At 57.3% G+C, this 17,000-nt stretch overlaps 1 protein-coding gene across 1 annotated transcript in view; it reads left to right on the forward strand.

The window, feature by feature from the left end:
- Nucleotides 1-753: 753 nt before the first annotated feature.
- The window catches only part of TCF25 (transcription factor 25), a 20,891-nt gene continuing 4,644 nt past the window's right edge, over nucleotides 754-17,000 (forward strand). The window contains exons 1-17 of the mRNA XM_019535460.1: nucleotides 754-931; nucleotides 1,525-1,692; nucleotides 3,042-3,113; nucleotides 5,118-5,242; nucleotides 5,952-6,017; nucleotides 7,117-7,199; nucleotides 7,758-7,888; nucleotides 8,999-9,098; nucleotides 9,755-9,848; nucleotides 10,954-11,046; nucleotides 12,031-12,136; nucleotides 12,608-12,767; nucleotides 13,690-13,777; nucleotides 14,219-14,377; nucleotides 14,871-14,961; nucleotides 15,475-15,554; nucleotides 15,951-16,023. Of these exons, the coding sequence (XP_019391005.1) occupies nucleotides 779-931; nucleotides 1,525-1,692; nucleotides 3,042-3,113; nucleotides 5,118-5,242; nucleotides 5,952-6,017; nucleotides 7,117-7,199; nucleotides 7,758-7,888; nucleotides 8,999-9,098; nucleotides 9,755-9,848; nucleotides 10,954-11,046; nucleotides 12,031-12,136; nucleotides 12,608-12,767; nucleotides 13,690-13,777; nucleotides 14,219-14,377; nucleotides 14,871-14,961; nucleotides 15,475-15,554; nucleotides 15,951-16,023 (1,842 nt within the window). The 5' untranslated portion in view covers nucleotides 754-778. The remainder of the gene's footprint in view (nucleotides 932-1,524; nucleotides 1,693-3,041; nucleotides 3,114-5,117; nucleotides 5,243-5,951; nucleotides 6,018-7,116; nucleotides 7,200-7,757; nucleotides 7,889-8,998; nucleotides 9,099-9,754; nucleotides 9,849-10,953; nucleotides 11,047-12,030; nucleotides 12,137-12,607; nucleotides 12,768-13,689; nucleotides 13,778-14,218; nucleotides 14,378-14,870; nucleotides 14,962-15,474; nucleotides 15,555-15,950; nucleotides 16,024-17,000) is intronic.

Here is a 17,000-nt window from a genome sequence, read left to right on the forward strand (position 1 = left end):
TGTCCCCCATATTAGCCCCTCTCCTTGGGTCCCTGCGGTGGCCCAGAGCCACAGACAGCAGCTGAGACCAGTGGGGCAGAAATAAAGGGCATGGGCCCTGCCCAGGGACCTGGGGCAGCTCGTGCGGGGCAGGTGGACAGCGAGCTCCTGCATCCGCCGACCTCAGGGTTTGTCGGGGTTCTGGTAGCAGTCAGAGGGGCCAGTCGGGATCAGAGGTCAGCCTGGGCCTCAAACACCGCCAGGAAGGCACGAGCCCATGTACGTCCCCTGGTGCTGGGTAGTGGCACCTGTGGGGTTTGGGCCCCCAGAGGGAAGTCTTCCAGCTGATGTCCCGGCACCAGCTGTGCCTCCGCAGATGGGATGGGCCCCTCTGGGAAATGTCTCCAGAGCGCAGCCAGCTCTGAGATGGGAACGGGGCTTGAAGGGGACACAGGGAGTGCCCAAGGGACGCTAAGGGGCCTGCTGCAGGGAGCATTAAGGGACCTCCAGGGCCAAGCTGGCCCCTGCGCGTGGAGGGAGGCAGGGGCTGCTGGGGCAATGACCATGGCCACGCAATATGGTAGCAATGACGCATGGCCACCCTCTCCCACCAGGGCCCCAGGGACAGGGTCCTCGCACCTCGTGGAACACGTGGGAGAAGGGGACTTATCTCGCGCGGGGGGAGGTGCGAGAGAAGTGGCGGCGCCGAGCAGGGCGCGTGCGCAGGTGGCGTCGGCCGGCGACGCGCCCCAGTGACGTTAAGCGCGCAGGCGCAGTGCGCGCGGTGGCCCGGGTCCCTATGTCGAGGCGAGCGCTGCGGCGGCTGCGGGGGGAGCAGCGGGGCCAGGAGCCCCTGGGGCCGGAACCGGAACCGGAACCAGAACCAGAACCAGAACCAGAACCAGGCGGCGAGAGCGGGCCGCGCCGGGGGGTCGGCAACCTCTACGAGCTGGTGAGGGGCTGGGCTGGATTGGACTAGGGTGGGGAGACTGGACTGGACCAGGCTGGGGTGGAGGGCTCTGCACTGGGCTGGATTCGTTTGGGCCGGGCCGGACCAGCCCAGGGCAGAGGGGCTGGACTGGGGCTGGGGTGCAGGGCGGCGAACCGGGCCCGGGGTCAGACCAGGACACAAGGGTCAGACTGCACAAGACCCCTGGGGGCAGGCCAGACTGAACTGGGTCGGGCCAGGGCTGGGACCGGGGGCCCTGGGGGGCTGTGGGCGGGGTTGACCCAGGAGCACGGGCCGGCTGGGGTGGTTCTGGGCAGCTCGGGCCCTCCATGCCTGGTGCAGCGCAGGGCTCCCAGGCACCTGCTGCTCTGCGGGAGCTGGGACCCCTGCACCCTCCTCTGACCTGTCCAGCAGGGGTTGGGGCTGGCCAGCCCACGCAGCACTGGCTGGGCCCTGCCCCCCAGGCCCTCTCAGGCACCTCATCCAGCCCCCTGCCATGTGGCACCCACCGCCCCAGCTCCTTGTGGGGGGTGAGATGTAGCTGGTGCTGAGCTGCTGGGATAGGTGGGGTCCGGCCTGACCCCTCTGGTGCACAGATCAACAATGAGGAAGAGTCAGAGGAGGAGCCGTCAGCCCCAGAGGAGGCAGTAGGCTCCAGACTGAAAGGGCATGGCGCTGCCGGCAACACCAGAGAGGCAGAGAGCAATGGGCACAGAGATGGAGGAGCCCTGGAGCACCAGGACCACAGCACAGTGAAGCCGCAGGTACCTTGCAGGGCATGGGGGAGGGCTGCTGCGTGGCCTGTCTTCTGGCTGCAGAAGCACAGTCCTTTCCCTTGGGTAGGTGTGAGGGTTGTCCCACGGGGCTGGAACACATGCCCCCCAGGCAGAAGGGGTATAAAGCTAAATGTGGGATAAAGGACATGCAGCAAGCATTGGTTGATATAATGCTTCCTATTCATGGTGCCTCCCTGCCTGCGGAGCTGTCATGCACACTTGTCCTCACCCTGCCCTGGCCAACAGAGGAAAGGAAGAGTCTGATTTCTGTCTGCTCACATCCCCAAGCTGCTATGGTGCTCTCGGACTAGACCGGGGCTGGGGTGTGGGAAGGTCAGTGTGACGCCTGGTGATGTTGCCATGCAGCTTAAAGCAGAAGGGAGAAGTTCCCAGAAGTAAGTACCTGTGCTGCTGTTGCAAGCCCTCTGTCGAGTTCATGCAAAACGGCCGAAAGCCAGGAAGCCCAGGTGTCTGGAAATAGAAATGATTTCCCTTTGTGGTAGACCTTAACTATGTAGCTCTTGGGCTGCTCACAGGGGCTGACTTTAGCTTAATAAAATGCACCAAAGCGTTTGCTGTGGAGATAAATATGTGGAGAAGTGCATGGATGTTCCCTGGCAATAGTGATCTGGGAACTTTCTTTTCTTGTAAATGCCCCTCCTGCATCTTGGCCGTAGGTGATGGCAGAGGAGAGAAGCCCACTGTGCACGGCGCTGAGATACGTGGGTGCGTTCTGGATTTCAGACTCTCCTCTTGGAGACCTGGTTCTGGAGCATGCGCTTTGGTGGTAATATCTGTGTGGACCCCCCCGGGGCTCCTGGCAGTATGCCGTTAACCTTGTGTGGAGGAGGTGGCATAGATAGCAGTGCACCGGCCTGCCTGTGGGACAGGGCTGGGTAGCACCATCTGCTGTAGTCGTCTGTGGAGAATGAGGTGCTTTCTGGGTGCTGCGCATCTCTGGTGACGGGTGATTTTTTGGGGGGCATTGCTCAACACATAGGAGAGAATAAATGGAAGCAGCCGTCTCTGAGGCTCGAGAGAGAATCCCCAGAATCTCTTGTGCTAGATAATCTGCCCCAGGCACTGATATAAGAGTATCTGAGGTTCATCTTAACCCCTTTGGTTTGGGAATGATAGAGTTGCTTTGCTGTGCCCTGGTCACAGTCTTCCCATTACACTGTTGTCACGTGTTGGAGACCAAGCAGAATGGCTTTCTCCTGGACTGAGTCTGTGACAGTTGGTCTCTTCTTTAGTGATGCCATCTCCCTTGCAGCATCCCCCCAGGACTGTATTGCTGTGCGCTCACTGACATGTCACCCGTTCTGCTTCTCTCCTAGCCCAACTCAAATAAGGCACGGAAGAAAAAGAAGAAACGGAAAAACAAGAGGACTCCAGTCAGTGAAACTCCGGTACATCAGCATCAAGTTCTCAGGGGTTAGCACCCCTCCTGCCCTCCCTCCCTGCCCCATGGTTCCCCCTAATCTGTGCAGTGTTCTGGGTCTCCATACAAAAAGGGCTCCCTCTATACTGCTCTTATTTGGAGAGCATAGCTGCTACTCGATAGTCTCTGAGTTCAGCCGTTGGGATTCGACCAGCCCAGCAGCAGCTGACTGATGCTGGAGTCTTCAAACCAGTGCCTCTTTCCATCTTGTCTTGGGGTGGAATTCTCTGGGATTTTGCCCTCCATTTACCCATTCCCACGTCCTTCCTGACCCAACCCCAGTGCCCCTTTCTGCTACACCGTGCCAGATGCAGCATTTTGTAGCTGTTAGTGCTCCAAGCACTGGCAACAAGGGCCTGAGAGCCGCACTGGTGCTCTCTCCCGGGTGCCCTTCCCCTGCATAGCAACACACTTTACTCTTGCTGGGCTACTGCCCAGGTGACCATAACAGCAAAAGTGTGGCCAAGAGCAGCAGCTGGTGCCAGGCATGGGGGTAGTGAATGTGTGTGTTCATGGGACTGCATTGTCCTGGCTGTCCCAGTCTGGCTAAACAGTCTCCTTCCAAGGAAGTTGCCAGGTTTTTCTCTGTTTTTTCTGAGTCAGGAACCTCATACACCCAATCTCTGTGTGCAGAAACAGCAATGCAAACAAGAAGATCAGGTATCATTCAACCAAAGTATTCCTGTTGTCAAAGCCTTAAAAAAACCGACCATTCAACCACACAGAACCCAAGTTTGATGTAGTTCAAATCAGCTTCTGTTAGTGGCCTCTTTGGCAGGTGCAGAGGGAATGCTTTCTTCTCAACTCATCAGCTGGTTTGGCTTAGAGACTGGCTTGTTCAAGACTCAGAGAAACCAGAGACAGAGCAGGACAGTTTGTTTTTCTTTCCCAGTCCAAGACAGCTCGTTGTGAGATATTGAAGGTCATGGTAACCAGAAAAAACTTGGGTAGCTCACTAAGGCAAGGTCATCCTTCCTTTGTGCGCCTTAAGTCTTATTGAAAAGTTTGTATTTTGGATAAACCAACTTAAGGGTGTCATGTTTAGCTAATTAGAATGTTTTTAGGAGACAGTTGTGTGTTTCTCTTTGGATTTCAAGTGCAATTTAAGGTAGATCATGAAGTGTTACCTTTTGAATTAGAAATGGCTGAACGCTGCTTTTCTTATGTAATAAAGTGTAAAACTGCAAGAATCTGAATGGAGGTAGAGCTGCATAAATAGGAGTGTGTCTAGAGACAGTATAGCCTCTTGGTTAAGAAGTACTGAGTTGTACCAATTAGGCAAATAGCTTAAGTGCAAATTAAAGCCTGGTTCAAATATGTGCCTGAAATCAACCCCCTCCCCAACCCAGTTTTTGCAGGTTTGGGTCCAAGTTTGGCTGGAATCCTTATGGTGAGCATTGCGGGGGGCGAGGACAGGCTGTCAAGTAGGCGTTGAAGCCTGGCTCCCTAGCGGACAGTTGTGTAGTGCTAGGAGTATTCGCAGTCACACTGAGACACCAAAGAGCTTAACCTGAATCCAGTAGAAGTGGACCGTGGCACTAGCAGTGTGGGTTGAGGTTGGGTGATGAGTTCAGACACCCACACTCAGACCTGCAGGTTGCTTTGCTGAGGCCAGAAGTGGACCCTCAAGATCTTCCAGTCTGACCTACAGTGTCCAAGCCAGAGGCACACCTAGAGCCCCTTACTGTCAGCTTGGCCCCAAGCTGCTGGGCTGGAGTGGCTCTTTTAGTAAGACATCTAGGCTAACGATGGGGAACGTGTGACGAGGCATCAGGGAGGGGCCTCAGCCTAGCGTGACAGCTCAGTAGCAAGGGGAAGCCTGTGGGAGCAAAGAGGCAGGGCAGAAAGTGCAGGTGGAGCAGCAAGGAGTGAAGCAAGAGTAGAGGACAAGGGCCTGATGTGCCAACAGGGGCGGGATATGTGGGGCTGATGCAGTACTTTAACAAGGGCAATGTCTCGCTTGTGCCCTAAGGAAGATGACGACCTGGAGGATATTGACAGTCTTCTGGAGAAGATCGAGGAGACCAACGGGCACTCGCACCAAGTGCTGAGTGGAGTGATAGCAGACAGCCGGCCGCTGCTCTATGTGGAGCATAGGTACCACACCCTGCCTCCCTCTTGCTTTTCCAGGAGCCTTTCTGTTGTTTGTTGACCGTGGGACATCAGTGCTGTAGGGAGATCCCATCCCCAGAGCTCTGGGCTATGCTTATCCCAAGCCAGCAAAGGGTCCGCTAGACAGGCCTTGAGCGGACTGTATTTGAGACTGTCAGCGGCCCTGAATTGCAGCCATGATGACTCAGCCTCAAGCATTCAGCAAAGCACATCTTCCCTTTCTCCGACGCTGCAGCTGCCTGGAATGCAGTGCAGCGGGTGGCCCCTGGGCTGGTGTCATCCCTGGGTCCAGTGTTCCATGTCTACAGCCATAGTGAGTTCATAGCTCAGCTGTGGCCCATGTGCCAAGCTGGCTTGCAGGCAGCTTCACTGTGTGGCAGTTGATTTGATGATCTTCTCTAGAATCAGGCACTTGCACTAATGACAGCAGCTACCCTGGAGAGGGCAGTAGCATTATTCTCTCAGAAAAACCTTTGAGACAGCTCTCAGCCTTTGCAAGCAGCAGGCTGAGCGATTGGCTGTGAAACCTCACTGTGGTTACACGCACGGGTGGGTATCGTTTCCCTTATGGGTGAGCTGACATTATGTAAAGCAGAAGCATCAGAGGTATTGTGTATTGTGGGGGTGGGTGGGCCCTATGCTGGCCTGCAGTGACTCTGGGTGAGTCTTCTCATCATGGGCCTTGGTTTTGCAGAAATTTGAATCCTGAGAATGAGCTGAAGAGATACTTTGGGGCCCGGGCAGTTCTGGGTGAGCAGAGGTGAGGCCAGTCCTGCACTGGGACCTTTGGCAGTCACATTTAGTCTAACCCCTTCCTGAGGCAGGATCAGCCCTGTCCAAACCAACCCAACAAACCCATTGTCTGACAAGCACAAGACCTCACACCCAAACCTGCCACGGGTAAAGCAGGGAGACCACGGCAGCCAATGTCCTGTTTCTATAAAAAGTTTTCAATTGAGACATCGCAGGGAGAGGCCCGCACCCCCTGGTACAGAGGAAGGCAAGCCCTACCCCCACCTCCCCACCCTGTACCAGTCTGGCCATGGGGTAAAATTCCTTCCTGACCCCAGTGCTGCGTCGGTCTGACCCTGAGGAGAGGGACAAGACCCTGTAACCAGGACCCTCCAGGGCTGAGTTCCAGCAGAAGTATTGGCACAGCCCAGTCCCCATCCCCAGTCTGGGCTGCAGCCGGCACCCAGTGCCTTGGAGGAAGGCTTAAAATAATAATACCCAGCCCCATATATGATGCATGTTCTTCCCTGTCCTTGGTGTCCCAGGCTGAGCTGCCAGTGCTGCTCCTCCCCAGGGTGCCTGGTGTGTCCTAGAAGGGTGCTTACAGACATGGTCAGCCCTTCCTGACTTGTTGAAGAGGCCTTTTCAGGGTGGGGGCAGTGACTTAAGAGTAAAGTTGTATCCCTAGATGCATGTAAGAAACCCAGGCTGTGTCCAGACTCTCCCCATGTCCTCTGCCGTTGCTTTTGTCTCATAAGCCTCCCTTCCATTATGGACTCGGGCCTTTCCAAAGCCGCATCTGGTGAAGAGGTGCTTGGTTGTTGCTAGGATGAAATCTCAATGGGATGTGTAGGGTGGGGCTTGCATCTTACCTGGGGGAGGTAGGGATAGGGTGGCACAGACCCACAGGTGGTATCCCCAAGAAGCCATGGGCAGGCCAGGGTGCTGGAGAGGTTGAATCCATTTAGGTGTGGCTACGGTCAGAGGAAGTGATGGGAGTGGTTGCCATACTCTGGAAACGGTCCCTTAGCTTCCCTTCACTATGCTTGCTTTGGTCCCATCCTGCATCCGGCTGATACGATCCATGAAGTACGTAGAAGGGATGGCCTAAGTGTTGGTTTCCACAGGCCACGGCAGAGGCAGCGCCAGTATGTCCGCAGCACATGGCTGACAGCTCCCAAGGACACCTGGCCACGCTACAGCAGAACCGGTAAGACCTCTGCTATGGCCTTCTCTCCAGCCTGTCGTTAGCCTGCGCTTCCTGGTTCCACTGCTGGGCTGTGGCCAGGGCCTGGTCAGCCTGCAAAGGCTGCTGTGGCTATTACTGGCCACCAGGCCCCAGCTTGCACTAGCTGTGTCAGCCCCTGGCGTGGTGCCCTGCCTCTGCCTTGCTCAGACAGAAGCAACATTGCCAGCACCAGGCTGGAGCTTTGTGTGACTCTTTCATTTTCTTTCAAGGCTCACAGGCATTGGGTGTCTCCGGTCCTAGAAGGGTTTTGCCCTTGGGTAGCATGTTTGGAGAAGGGTGGGGGGCAGACTTGGGGCTTTGGGGAGATGTGGACACAGGAAGTATTCACCTTTGAACTCTCCTAGGATCCTTGGCAGGGTGGCTCATGGACTTACCAGCATGAACAGGGTCCCTTAACCCTAAGTGAATCCAGCTTTGGGGCAGAGAGGAGTTTGGAGCCTCTTGGCTTGTCTGTACCAGCTGGTGGTGGCTGTCTCCATCTCCCCAAGGGAGCACTAGCCCTTCGCACTCTCCTCCCAGGTATTGGTATGCAGCTTCTGGAGACACGGCGGGGAGTGCAGTACTTTACCTTTGAGCACCATCGTGAGTACCAGCAAGTGCAGTTCAAGTTCCTAGACGCCGTGGAGTCCATGGACCCAAACAACATTGTGGTAGGTCTCCCTTGCCTGATACAAGGCCACTGCCTTGTAGTGATGAGGGGCCTGGGCACCACTGCCATCTTGCTTAGAGCAGTAGACTCCCACAGGACTTCTGCTAGATCAAAGTGAAAGACGGCCTGTTTGGGTCCCTGCTGCATGCAGCATTTCCTGGTCAGTTGTGGAGGGAGCCGGTGGGTCCATCTCGTGCAGGTGAAGCCAGGGCCAGGCGCCATGCTAGTGTGAGGCAGAGCTTGAATGGTTCTGCAGGACATTCCTCCCAAGTTAGGGGCTTCCATAGAGAACAGACCTCCCAGCCAGCAAACAAAGCCTCATTGTCTTCCCTCTTCAGCTGGGAAAGGCAAAATACTACATAACATGACTTTTAAATGCAGGGTCTAACAGCTGTTCTATTTATAACCCGCTTCATGGAAGACGCTGCGCGTTCGCTCTTCCTGGTATGTGGGGAGAACAGTGCCTGCGTTGAGGTCTTGCTGAGCGTGTCCGAGCTTGTTAGACTGGATAACAACGTTTGTAGGATGGAAGGGCAGGCTGGCAGCTATGCTGCTCCGTGCCCAAATGCAGCATGTTGAAGCTCTGAACCCAGTCTTCCTCCGCTTCAACCAAGCACGAATAGATGCACTTGAGGGAGTTTTTAAAAGGACCCTTGTCCAGCGTCCTTTTACTTTCGCTTCCCTGCCCCCTGGTTACGTCTGTGGTCACCCTGAGCTTGTTGTCATGCCAGCTTGCTGTTCATCAGACCAAGGTGGTGAGAGCACGTGGTGCTTGGCCTTGGTGTAACAAGCCTGAGCCTTGGCCCTGATGTGGTCTCGTGTCTCATACAAGAGGGCTGTGATGGCCGGGGCGGGATCCTGTTACTTTCAGGCCTGGAAGTGACAGTGCTGCTGAATGAGCCCAGCTGGGACCCCATTAGGGTCAATTTCCAGCACCCCTTTCCCTTGCTCTCCGAGTCATACAGACTCCCTCCGTACAACCCTGTCTTCCTGGAGCCAGCCTGCCCTTGACTCCCGCGGGGGTGTGTGTGTGTGTGTGTGTGGGGGGGGGGTGTTACTTTGTGTGAAGGCTTATTTCCACACACATACCCCCCCTTGGCTTTTCCCACAGCTCTTGCTCCAGATGAACTCATACCATGTGGACTCACTCCTGCAGCTCAGTGACGTGTGCCGGATGCAGGAGGATCAGGAGATGGCCCGAGACCTCATTGGTAAGGGGGTGGGGCATGGAGTAATGTGCTCTGAGCATCATGGCTGGAGCTGCCAGGTCGCCCCACTGATGCTGGGCAGTCCCAGTGTTTGGGCATGCCAGGTGTGGGACAGGGATCAGAGCAGCACCTATGGTGGTGCAGGCTTAGGTCTAGGAAGTGTCGGCTGCTTTTTAAGCGGGGCTGTTACACCTGGGCCAAGGCCAGTGGCACAGTGGGATGCCCCTGCAGTCCCAGGGAGTTGCTGAGTGACGCTGGTCTCTGCATCTTTGGTGCTGAGACCCCAGGCAGGCAGTGCTCAGAGCCCCAGGCCTGGCTGTCCTACAGAAGAGTGTGAGTGCTCACAGCCAGAGCACACAGTATGACCAAAGGCCCTGGCTCCTCAGTCCTTCATCCCAGAATAGCAGAGACAGTCCCTGGTCTCCAAGCCCTGCCCCAGGGGTAAGTGGCATCTGTGACCTCTGCTGAGATGGCCCCTGAGAGAGCAAGCTGTTGCCATGGCTGAGCTCCTCACCAGGAAGCGACACCAGCCTGTTCCACATCCCCAGGACTCCAAGCAGCCGTCAGTGGGTCAAGTCTTGGGGTTTGGCTGTGGTGGCATTGTTGTGGGGTCCTGTGCTTGGTAAATGGCCTGCTGAGGGCCCATGTGTTGCTTGCAGAGAGGGCGCTCTACAGCCTGGAGTGCGTGTTCCACCCCGTGTTCAGCCTCACCAGCGGAGCCTGCAGACTTGACTACCGGCGGCCAGAGAACAGGTGGGCCAGCTCGCACTCCTCCCCCTTGTCTCATGGTCGTTCACACTATGTGTCCATGTCAGCATACAGCTGACCCAGCTCTGGCACGGGCATTAGCTATAGAATCGCTCTAGCCAGTAGTAGATGCTGCAGACGCTGCTCCCCCTGTACCTTGGGTTTGTCCATTAGTCCAGCGCTGGCTTCGCAACCAGTTCTTTTGCATGGCCTATTGAATGCCTATTGGGGTGTGTGGCTCCACCCAGCATGCACAGCCAGGGAAGGCCACAGGCCTTTGGCTGGCAGGCGCTGTGTTGTCACAGCCCTAAGCCTTCAGAATGCACCCATGCAACACTCAGTCACTGCAGCCCAGGCTGGGGATGAGGACTGGGCTGTACCAGTGCTTCTCCTGGTACTCAGCCTGGAGGGTCTTGTCCCTCTGCTCAAGGTCAGACCAATGCCAGATTTGGGGTCAGGAAGGAATTTTCAGATTGATACAGATGAGTGGGGTTGCCTTCCTATGGAGTGGGGACATGGCTTTTGCCAGGGATCTCTTGAGCATTTATTGACAACCTGTTATAGAAACAGGACATTGGCTGCTGTGTTCCTCCCCCTGCTTTACCTGGAGCAGGTTTGGGGGTGATTGTAGTTTTACTGAGAGATTAGACAAGGGATTTGTTTAGGATTGTTTGAACGGGGCTGATCTTGGCTCAGGCAAGGGTTGGACTAAACCACCTCTGGAAGTCCCTTCCAACCCCAGTTCTCTGTGGTTCTTTGATTGCTCTCTTGTCTCCTGGGTCCCAGGCCCCAGCTCCATATCTGCTACAGACTGAGGTCTGAGGTGAGGTTGGGCTGCATTGTTAAGATCTACAGCTCATCCTGTTCAATAAAAAGCAGGGAGTTGGGTGGGAGATGAAGTGCTGGGACCTCGCAGCCCACACCCTTGCCTGGAAAGCTTCTGGCCAGCATGCAGATGAGTCTGTGTGATGGCTGCCTGTCCTCCATCTGAGATCTCCCACCAGTGTCCCAGGGAGCAGTGTCCAGGCCAGCAATGGGGTCCCATCCTTAGGTGGGGAGGGGGGTATTAGTGCTCACCTGGATGGTTTTGAAGCTGCTCCCCTCCTTGCAGGGCATTTTACCTGGCTCTCTTCAAGCACATGATGTTTCTGGAAAAGCGAGGCTGTCTTCGCACGGCACTGGAGTTCTGCAAGCTTCTCCTTAGGTTGGTACCTGGGGCTGGGGCTGGGGCTGGGGCTGGGCCTGCCCGTGCTGTGGCTGCCAGTTGGGGCTCTGTGTTGCTGCCATTTGGGGCTCTGATTCCTCAGAGGGACGTGCTCTGAACAGTGCCCTTGTGTCACATCTCACTGGGCTCGGCAGGGGCAGGGGAATCTCCTACCTCTGTTGTGCTAGAGAAAGCAGCAATCTTTGGAAGAGGACTTTGAGCAGACCCACAGAGTCCCCCTGTCATAAGCCTGGGCCATCTTCTCTTCTCTTCTGCTGAACTGTGGGTCTGTCTGGCTGACCAGGGTGGCAGGGGAAGAGTCGGGAGGTGTTTCTGCTGTCCTGTTATTCCTTTGACAGCTCTAGTGCCCTTGGGACAGGTCCTGCACTTGACGAGGATACCTGGGTTGTGGGGCCTCAGAGAACCCTAGTTTGATCACACATAGCGCAGGCTGTAGGATTCCCTGGATGAGCAGGAGTCAACCTGGGAGCTGCCTGAGAGAGTTTGCACCTTGCCAAAGAGAGCTGCACTCTCCCTCTTTGAGGAAAAGCCAGGCCCTGCTGTCCCATTTCCCCCCTGCCAACTCCTGGTTTGTGCCCCTGCCTGATGCAGTGCTTCAGGGAACCTTCTTCTCCAATCCTAGATACAGGAATGCTGCTAGCTGTGACCCTCCTGCCAAGCGGAGATCATAAACTCATAGGGTTCCCAGGGACCTCAGGTCATCTGGGCCAGCCCCTGAGAGGGAGGCTGTTCCCAAAACAGCCCAGTCCAGTGCTTCTCCAGACTCCTAAAGGAGTTTCCACAACTTCCCTGGCCCTGAGATGGTGCTTTCCCCCTCCGGTTCCATCTCGAACCATGGCCGGTTTGGGGCCCAATGGAAACTCTGAGGCAGGACATCCTGTTTGGTGCCAAAGTGCATGCAGCTGCTGCAAACCATCTTAACGTTGTCCTGGTTTGTTCCCTCCTGACCTCCCCTCTCCAAAGCCTTGACCCAGAGAACGACCCACTGTGCTCACTGCTTATCATCGATTTCCTGTCACTCCGAGCTCGGGAATACACTTTCCTGACCCGCGTCTTCCAGGAGTGGGAGGTGAGCTGTCAGCAGGAGGGAGGTCAGAGCCAACCAGGAGTAGTTCTGGGGGCTCTGGGAGCTGCAGGGGCAACTGTGCTGGGCAGCAGGAGGGTCCAGACCCTCCCTCCTATCGACAGAAAGGCAGCGGGGTAGTCTCCTGCAGCCCTTCTCTGCACCAGGCTTCAAGCGCTGCCCATGCCCTGCTCTGACAACCGAGCAGGATGGGACTAACCCTTTGTGGGCTTGTGGGCTATGAGGGGCCTGCGTGAACCACTGCAGCTGGGGCATGAGGAACCCTTAAACCCAAGCTCTGAGCCTGACCAAAGCGATCATGCGTGCATCACATTGCTTCCTCTGGATGGCTGTGGGGAAACTGAGGCACAAAATGGGGCCTGAGGAGTGCCCTGAAGGCGGCATAGCATGGTGCTGCCTTGCGGGGCCACCCAGCCCCTCCAAGGTCACAGTGAGACTCTTTTCCCCACTCCCCAGAGTCACCGGAACCTGTCCCAGCTCCCGAACTTCGCCTTCTCAGTGCCACTGGCATACTTCCTGCAGAGCCAGCAGGAGGAGCTCCCGAACCCAGAGCGGGGCCTGGCACGCGAGAGGGCAGCCCAGCTCATCCAGCATGCCCTCATCATGTTTCCTAGTGGTGAGTTGGCAGCAGGCACCCCTGGGTGGCTTCTCGTCCCATCCTGTATCACCGAGTCCAGGATTGGTACTCATCCAAGGGCCATGCTTGGCATCCAGAGTGGCACAGGTGGGCCCTGCCTTTGCTACCAGAGAGAGGTGACCATGGACTTGGTCCCACAGGTCAAAGCAGGGAGGCTGATAGGGGCCTGAACTGCAGAGCAAGGCTCTTAGTGTGTGTGGGTTGGTGCTCCCTGTGCCCCCTTTCCACCTGGTGTGGTGGTGGAGCCACAGATCCCAGGCCCCTCAGGCCTGTGGGAAGACATCTATCTGCTGCTTCCATCCCAGGTCTCCCTGCCCTTCCCCTGCCTATAGGTCTGTGCGCTTAGACCAGGGAAGGCGCGGGTCCCAGTTGTGGAACGGCAGGAGGGTTTAACGCAGGTTCCCCAAGCCTGGCTGTTTGTGCTCTCTGCCTGCTTCAGAGGCACTGTCCTCCTTTCACTGTGCCGCCTGGAGCTACTTGTTCACAACTTCCTCCACCCAAGGCCCCTGCCCCTATGAGGAATCATGCAGTGCCTCTGGGCAGGAGGGGACGGAGATTGCCAGGACCAGCTAGTCTGTGTCAGCAAGAATGACCAGCTCTGAACAAAGGGAGCCAGTTTGCGCAGCTTCTTGCCATAAGCCATCCTTGTGCTGGTAGTGGTAGTGGCTAGAATGAGCTCTTTGTTCCCACGCCAAGGCCAGAGCTGCTAATGGCCTGAGCTGGCACCTTATTCCTTTGAAAACAGCTTGGGCCTACTCCTGCCATCTGCTTTAGCCATAGCAGAGCCAGCATGGGTTGGGTGGGGCTTTTTCCCAGGTCAGGGGTCTCTGGGGAGCCTGGTGACTGGTGCTGACAGCAGTGTCCTGGGGCACGGGGTTGCTCTGTGCTTCCTCTCCCACAGTTCTGATGCCATTGCTGGATCGCTGCAGCGTGCAGCCAGATGCCCGTGTGGCTTCGCATCCCTTCTTCGGACCCACCGCACAGATAAGGTAAGGGCCTTGAGAAGTGGGGTCTCTGCCAGGCTGCTTAGCTCACTTGGTAGCTTTGTGCTCCTGTTTGCACGGAGGGGAGTGACTGCTGTTTCCTGGCAGGGGTGGGGGGCCGCACATGCTGCATGGGAGAGCTCTCATGCCACTGGGCTGGGCAGAGGTTCATCCCGCAGCTGGTGAGCCCTTTGGCACAAGGCCTAGATTGCACGTGTGCCCTGGGCACTCTGCCTCCCTGTTCGCCTCGGCAAGGCCTCGGGGTTTCTCGGCCCTGAGACTGGAATGGCTGGAGCCAGCTGTCCCAGGGAAGGGCCCTGCTGGATTCTCAGACCCGAGGCCAGACAACATGGAGCTGGGGTGCAGATGGTGACTGCAAGGTCACAGTTCTCTTGGAGGGGTTAGCAGGCAGGGCCCACGCTGTGCTACAGCCTCCATGTTCTTCAGCCAGCCGCCCGCCCTGAACCAGCTGGTGTGCCTGTACGTGGCAAGGACACATGCGCTATGGAAGGACCCGGTCGTCATGTCCTGGCTGGAAACCAGTGTCCATGAGGTGCTGCGCTTGGTGGAGGCCAACGACCCTGCCGTGGAGGAGTCTGAGCAGAAGTGAGTGTGGCAGTGTGGGGTGGGACATCCCGGTGACACACACAGCAGTGTCAGCCCTGCTGCCCTGGGCACAGGTCTGAATTGCTATGCATATATCCTGACAGTGCAGCTGGGAAGATGCAATGGTGGCCAGGGTGGCACCAGCTTGGGCTGGGGGTTAAAAACAGAGCTTGACTGCCTGGTCTAGGGGATCTGGGGAGGGATGTGCAGGGGCCGTTTCCAGGTCTCCGCTCTCCTTTGCAGCCTGCTGGCTCCATTGATCCATTCAGCTCAAGGAGAGGTGCTGCTGGCACAGCATACACTGATGACAGCTCTGAGCCTCTCTGTGCCCTCCTCCAGGGGCTGGCAGCCCCCGCGGGACCCTGGTGCTGACCAGAGCCAGGGTCTTTGGGGGCTAGGATGAGGCAGGCGTGGCCCCTGGGAGGCAGGAAGGCGCCTCGCGGCTATGGGTGCAGCTCACGCAGGGTGTCCTTTGTGGCTTCTCTCCCCATAGGCGGAAAGTGCGGTACCAGAGTGCGCCCAGGAACATCTACCGCCACGTCATCCTCTCGGAGCTGAAGGAGGCCACGGCCGCGCTGCCTCTGGTGAGGGCCCCGTGGGGCTGCGTGCTGTCATGTGCCTTCTGCCCTGAGCACGTGCTCCACGTGCCTGAGCCAAGCCCAGTGGGGAAGCTGTGGTGACTGACAGGGCGGCTGCCTTCAGCCACCTCTGGTCCATCTCGGCCTGCCCCTAAGCAGTCGGGGTTTGTGGCTCACTGCTGTGAGAGATCCTCACGCCAGCCAGCAGCAGCCCCTTCCTGGAGTCACTGGGGCAGGGGAGGAGCTGGGCTGAGGACTTCCCAGGCACCAGAGCTGTGTCCTGAAGGCAGGAAACCCCCCAGGTGCATCTGGTGCAACCTCTTGTGCCAGGGCAGTGCAGGGTGCACTCCCCTCTGACCTCCCTTGGGGTCCAGCACCAAGCTGAGAGGCAGCCCCCTTGCCTCAGAGGCTCAACCTATCTCACGCCCAGCGTGCTGTGCCCATCGGGCTCCCTGCTGCAGGCTGTGTGCCCCAGGGCATGCTGCTGCCAGCCCCATGACCATGTCTCTGTCCCTGCAGGAAGTGATGTCGCAGCCTGTGATGGGGTTTGATCCACTGCCTCCCTTGGACTCTGTCATTTCCTACACAAGGCCTGAAAGGTATCGCCCCATCTCGCCCTGTTACCACATCTGGGGCTGCAAAGCGGGTGTGCGCACACTGAGTAGCTAGCTGCTCAGCTACGTGTTACATATGTCTTGTGTGCCCATCCATGCTGGGTACTGTTCCCCCTATGTGTATGGACTTGGCAGGCTGTGGGTGTCCAGGGGCAGGAGAGTCCAAGAGGAAGCAGGCTGCTGCACTTTCCTTCAGGGAAACCCAGCATCCAGGTGGCACCACGGGCTCATGGGCAGCTTTGTGTTGCCAGGTGGCAGAGGGAGCAGGCAGGGTCAGCCCCTCGTAGACCCGTGGCACCAAAGGCAGGGTAGGTGCAAGGGGTTCTGACATGAAACCGCGTGGGCTTCACTCAGCGGGGTCTTCTGGGTGTTCTCTTTCAGGACAAATCAACCATCCAGCGAAAGCACTTTATCTCTCTTCTTCCGATCGCTCTTGCCAAACTTTAACTTGCAGGTAAGCTTTGCCACTGGGTGCAAGTGCGTCCGTGTGGGCACATCCAGCCTCACGCCCACTTACTGCATGGGGCCTCTTGTGCCTGTCCTCAGCACAGCTATGCATTCCCACAAGGGCAGGTCAGTTGGGTGTCCTCAGGCTGCACTAGGCAAGGCTCTGACTTGGGCAGGGACCCCAGCCTCACCTGTCATTGAAAGCATTTGCCTGCATCCACATGGAGCCTCGCGTCCCTTAACTGACTCTGCAAAGGCAGTAGTGATGCTTCTCCCTGCTCAGTTCTGGGATAATTTAAGGGCTTGTGGGCTCTGCCCCAGGTTGCCCCCAGAATCACGGGTTGGTGGAACACAGCCTATGTCTGGTCCCCACAGAAGCTGCAAGATTGTCACCCCCCGAGTCACCTGGGTGTGCCAACGCAGTGGGCTGCAGCAGGACCAGGACTTGGCAGCTGAGCCCACACCCCTGTTTACACCCTTTATGGATTGAAAGGGCAGCCCCAACACTCTGCTCGGGATGAACAGCTTGACTCGCAGGCCTGAGAGCTGCCTGGGACCTACTTTAGCCCCTGGGCTGTGTGCGCATGTATCCGGCTGCACGTGCTCCCCAGGCAGCGTTCCACGCCACATGCGAGCTCCTGTGTTTCCAGGGGGCTGTGTTCACTGCTGGCTGGGGCTGTCACTGGGTGTTTTGGAGCTCCCCCTTCCTGAGCAGCTGTCATGGTGCAGGGAGATGGGGAGGGCCTGTGTGCCCCCTCCCCTTGCCATGAAGGGAGCTTTGTCCCATGTCCTGGCAGGCTGGGACTAAACATGCAGTGGTAGTCTGCTGCCCTTACCCATGCTGTAGTCATGTGTGATGCTATAGGGTCCGTCACGTGCTCCTCAGGGCTCCTCTCCCATTCATCAAGGCCCCTAACTCTTGTGTCCTGCCCCTGGGAAGGCAAGGCCTGGAGAGAAGCAACAGCCAGGGCCAGAAGCAGGGCT

This window comes from Crocodylus porosus, unplaced genomic scaffold (genome assembly GCF_001723895.1).
Source record: "Crocodylus porosus isolate Cpor-Errol unplaced genomic scaffold, CroPor_comp1, whole genome shotgun sequence".
In the NCBI taxonomy this organism is placed as follows: domain Eukaryota; kingdom Metazoa; phylum Chordata; order Crocodylia; family Crocodylidae; genus Crocodylus; species Crocodylus porosus.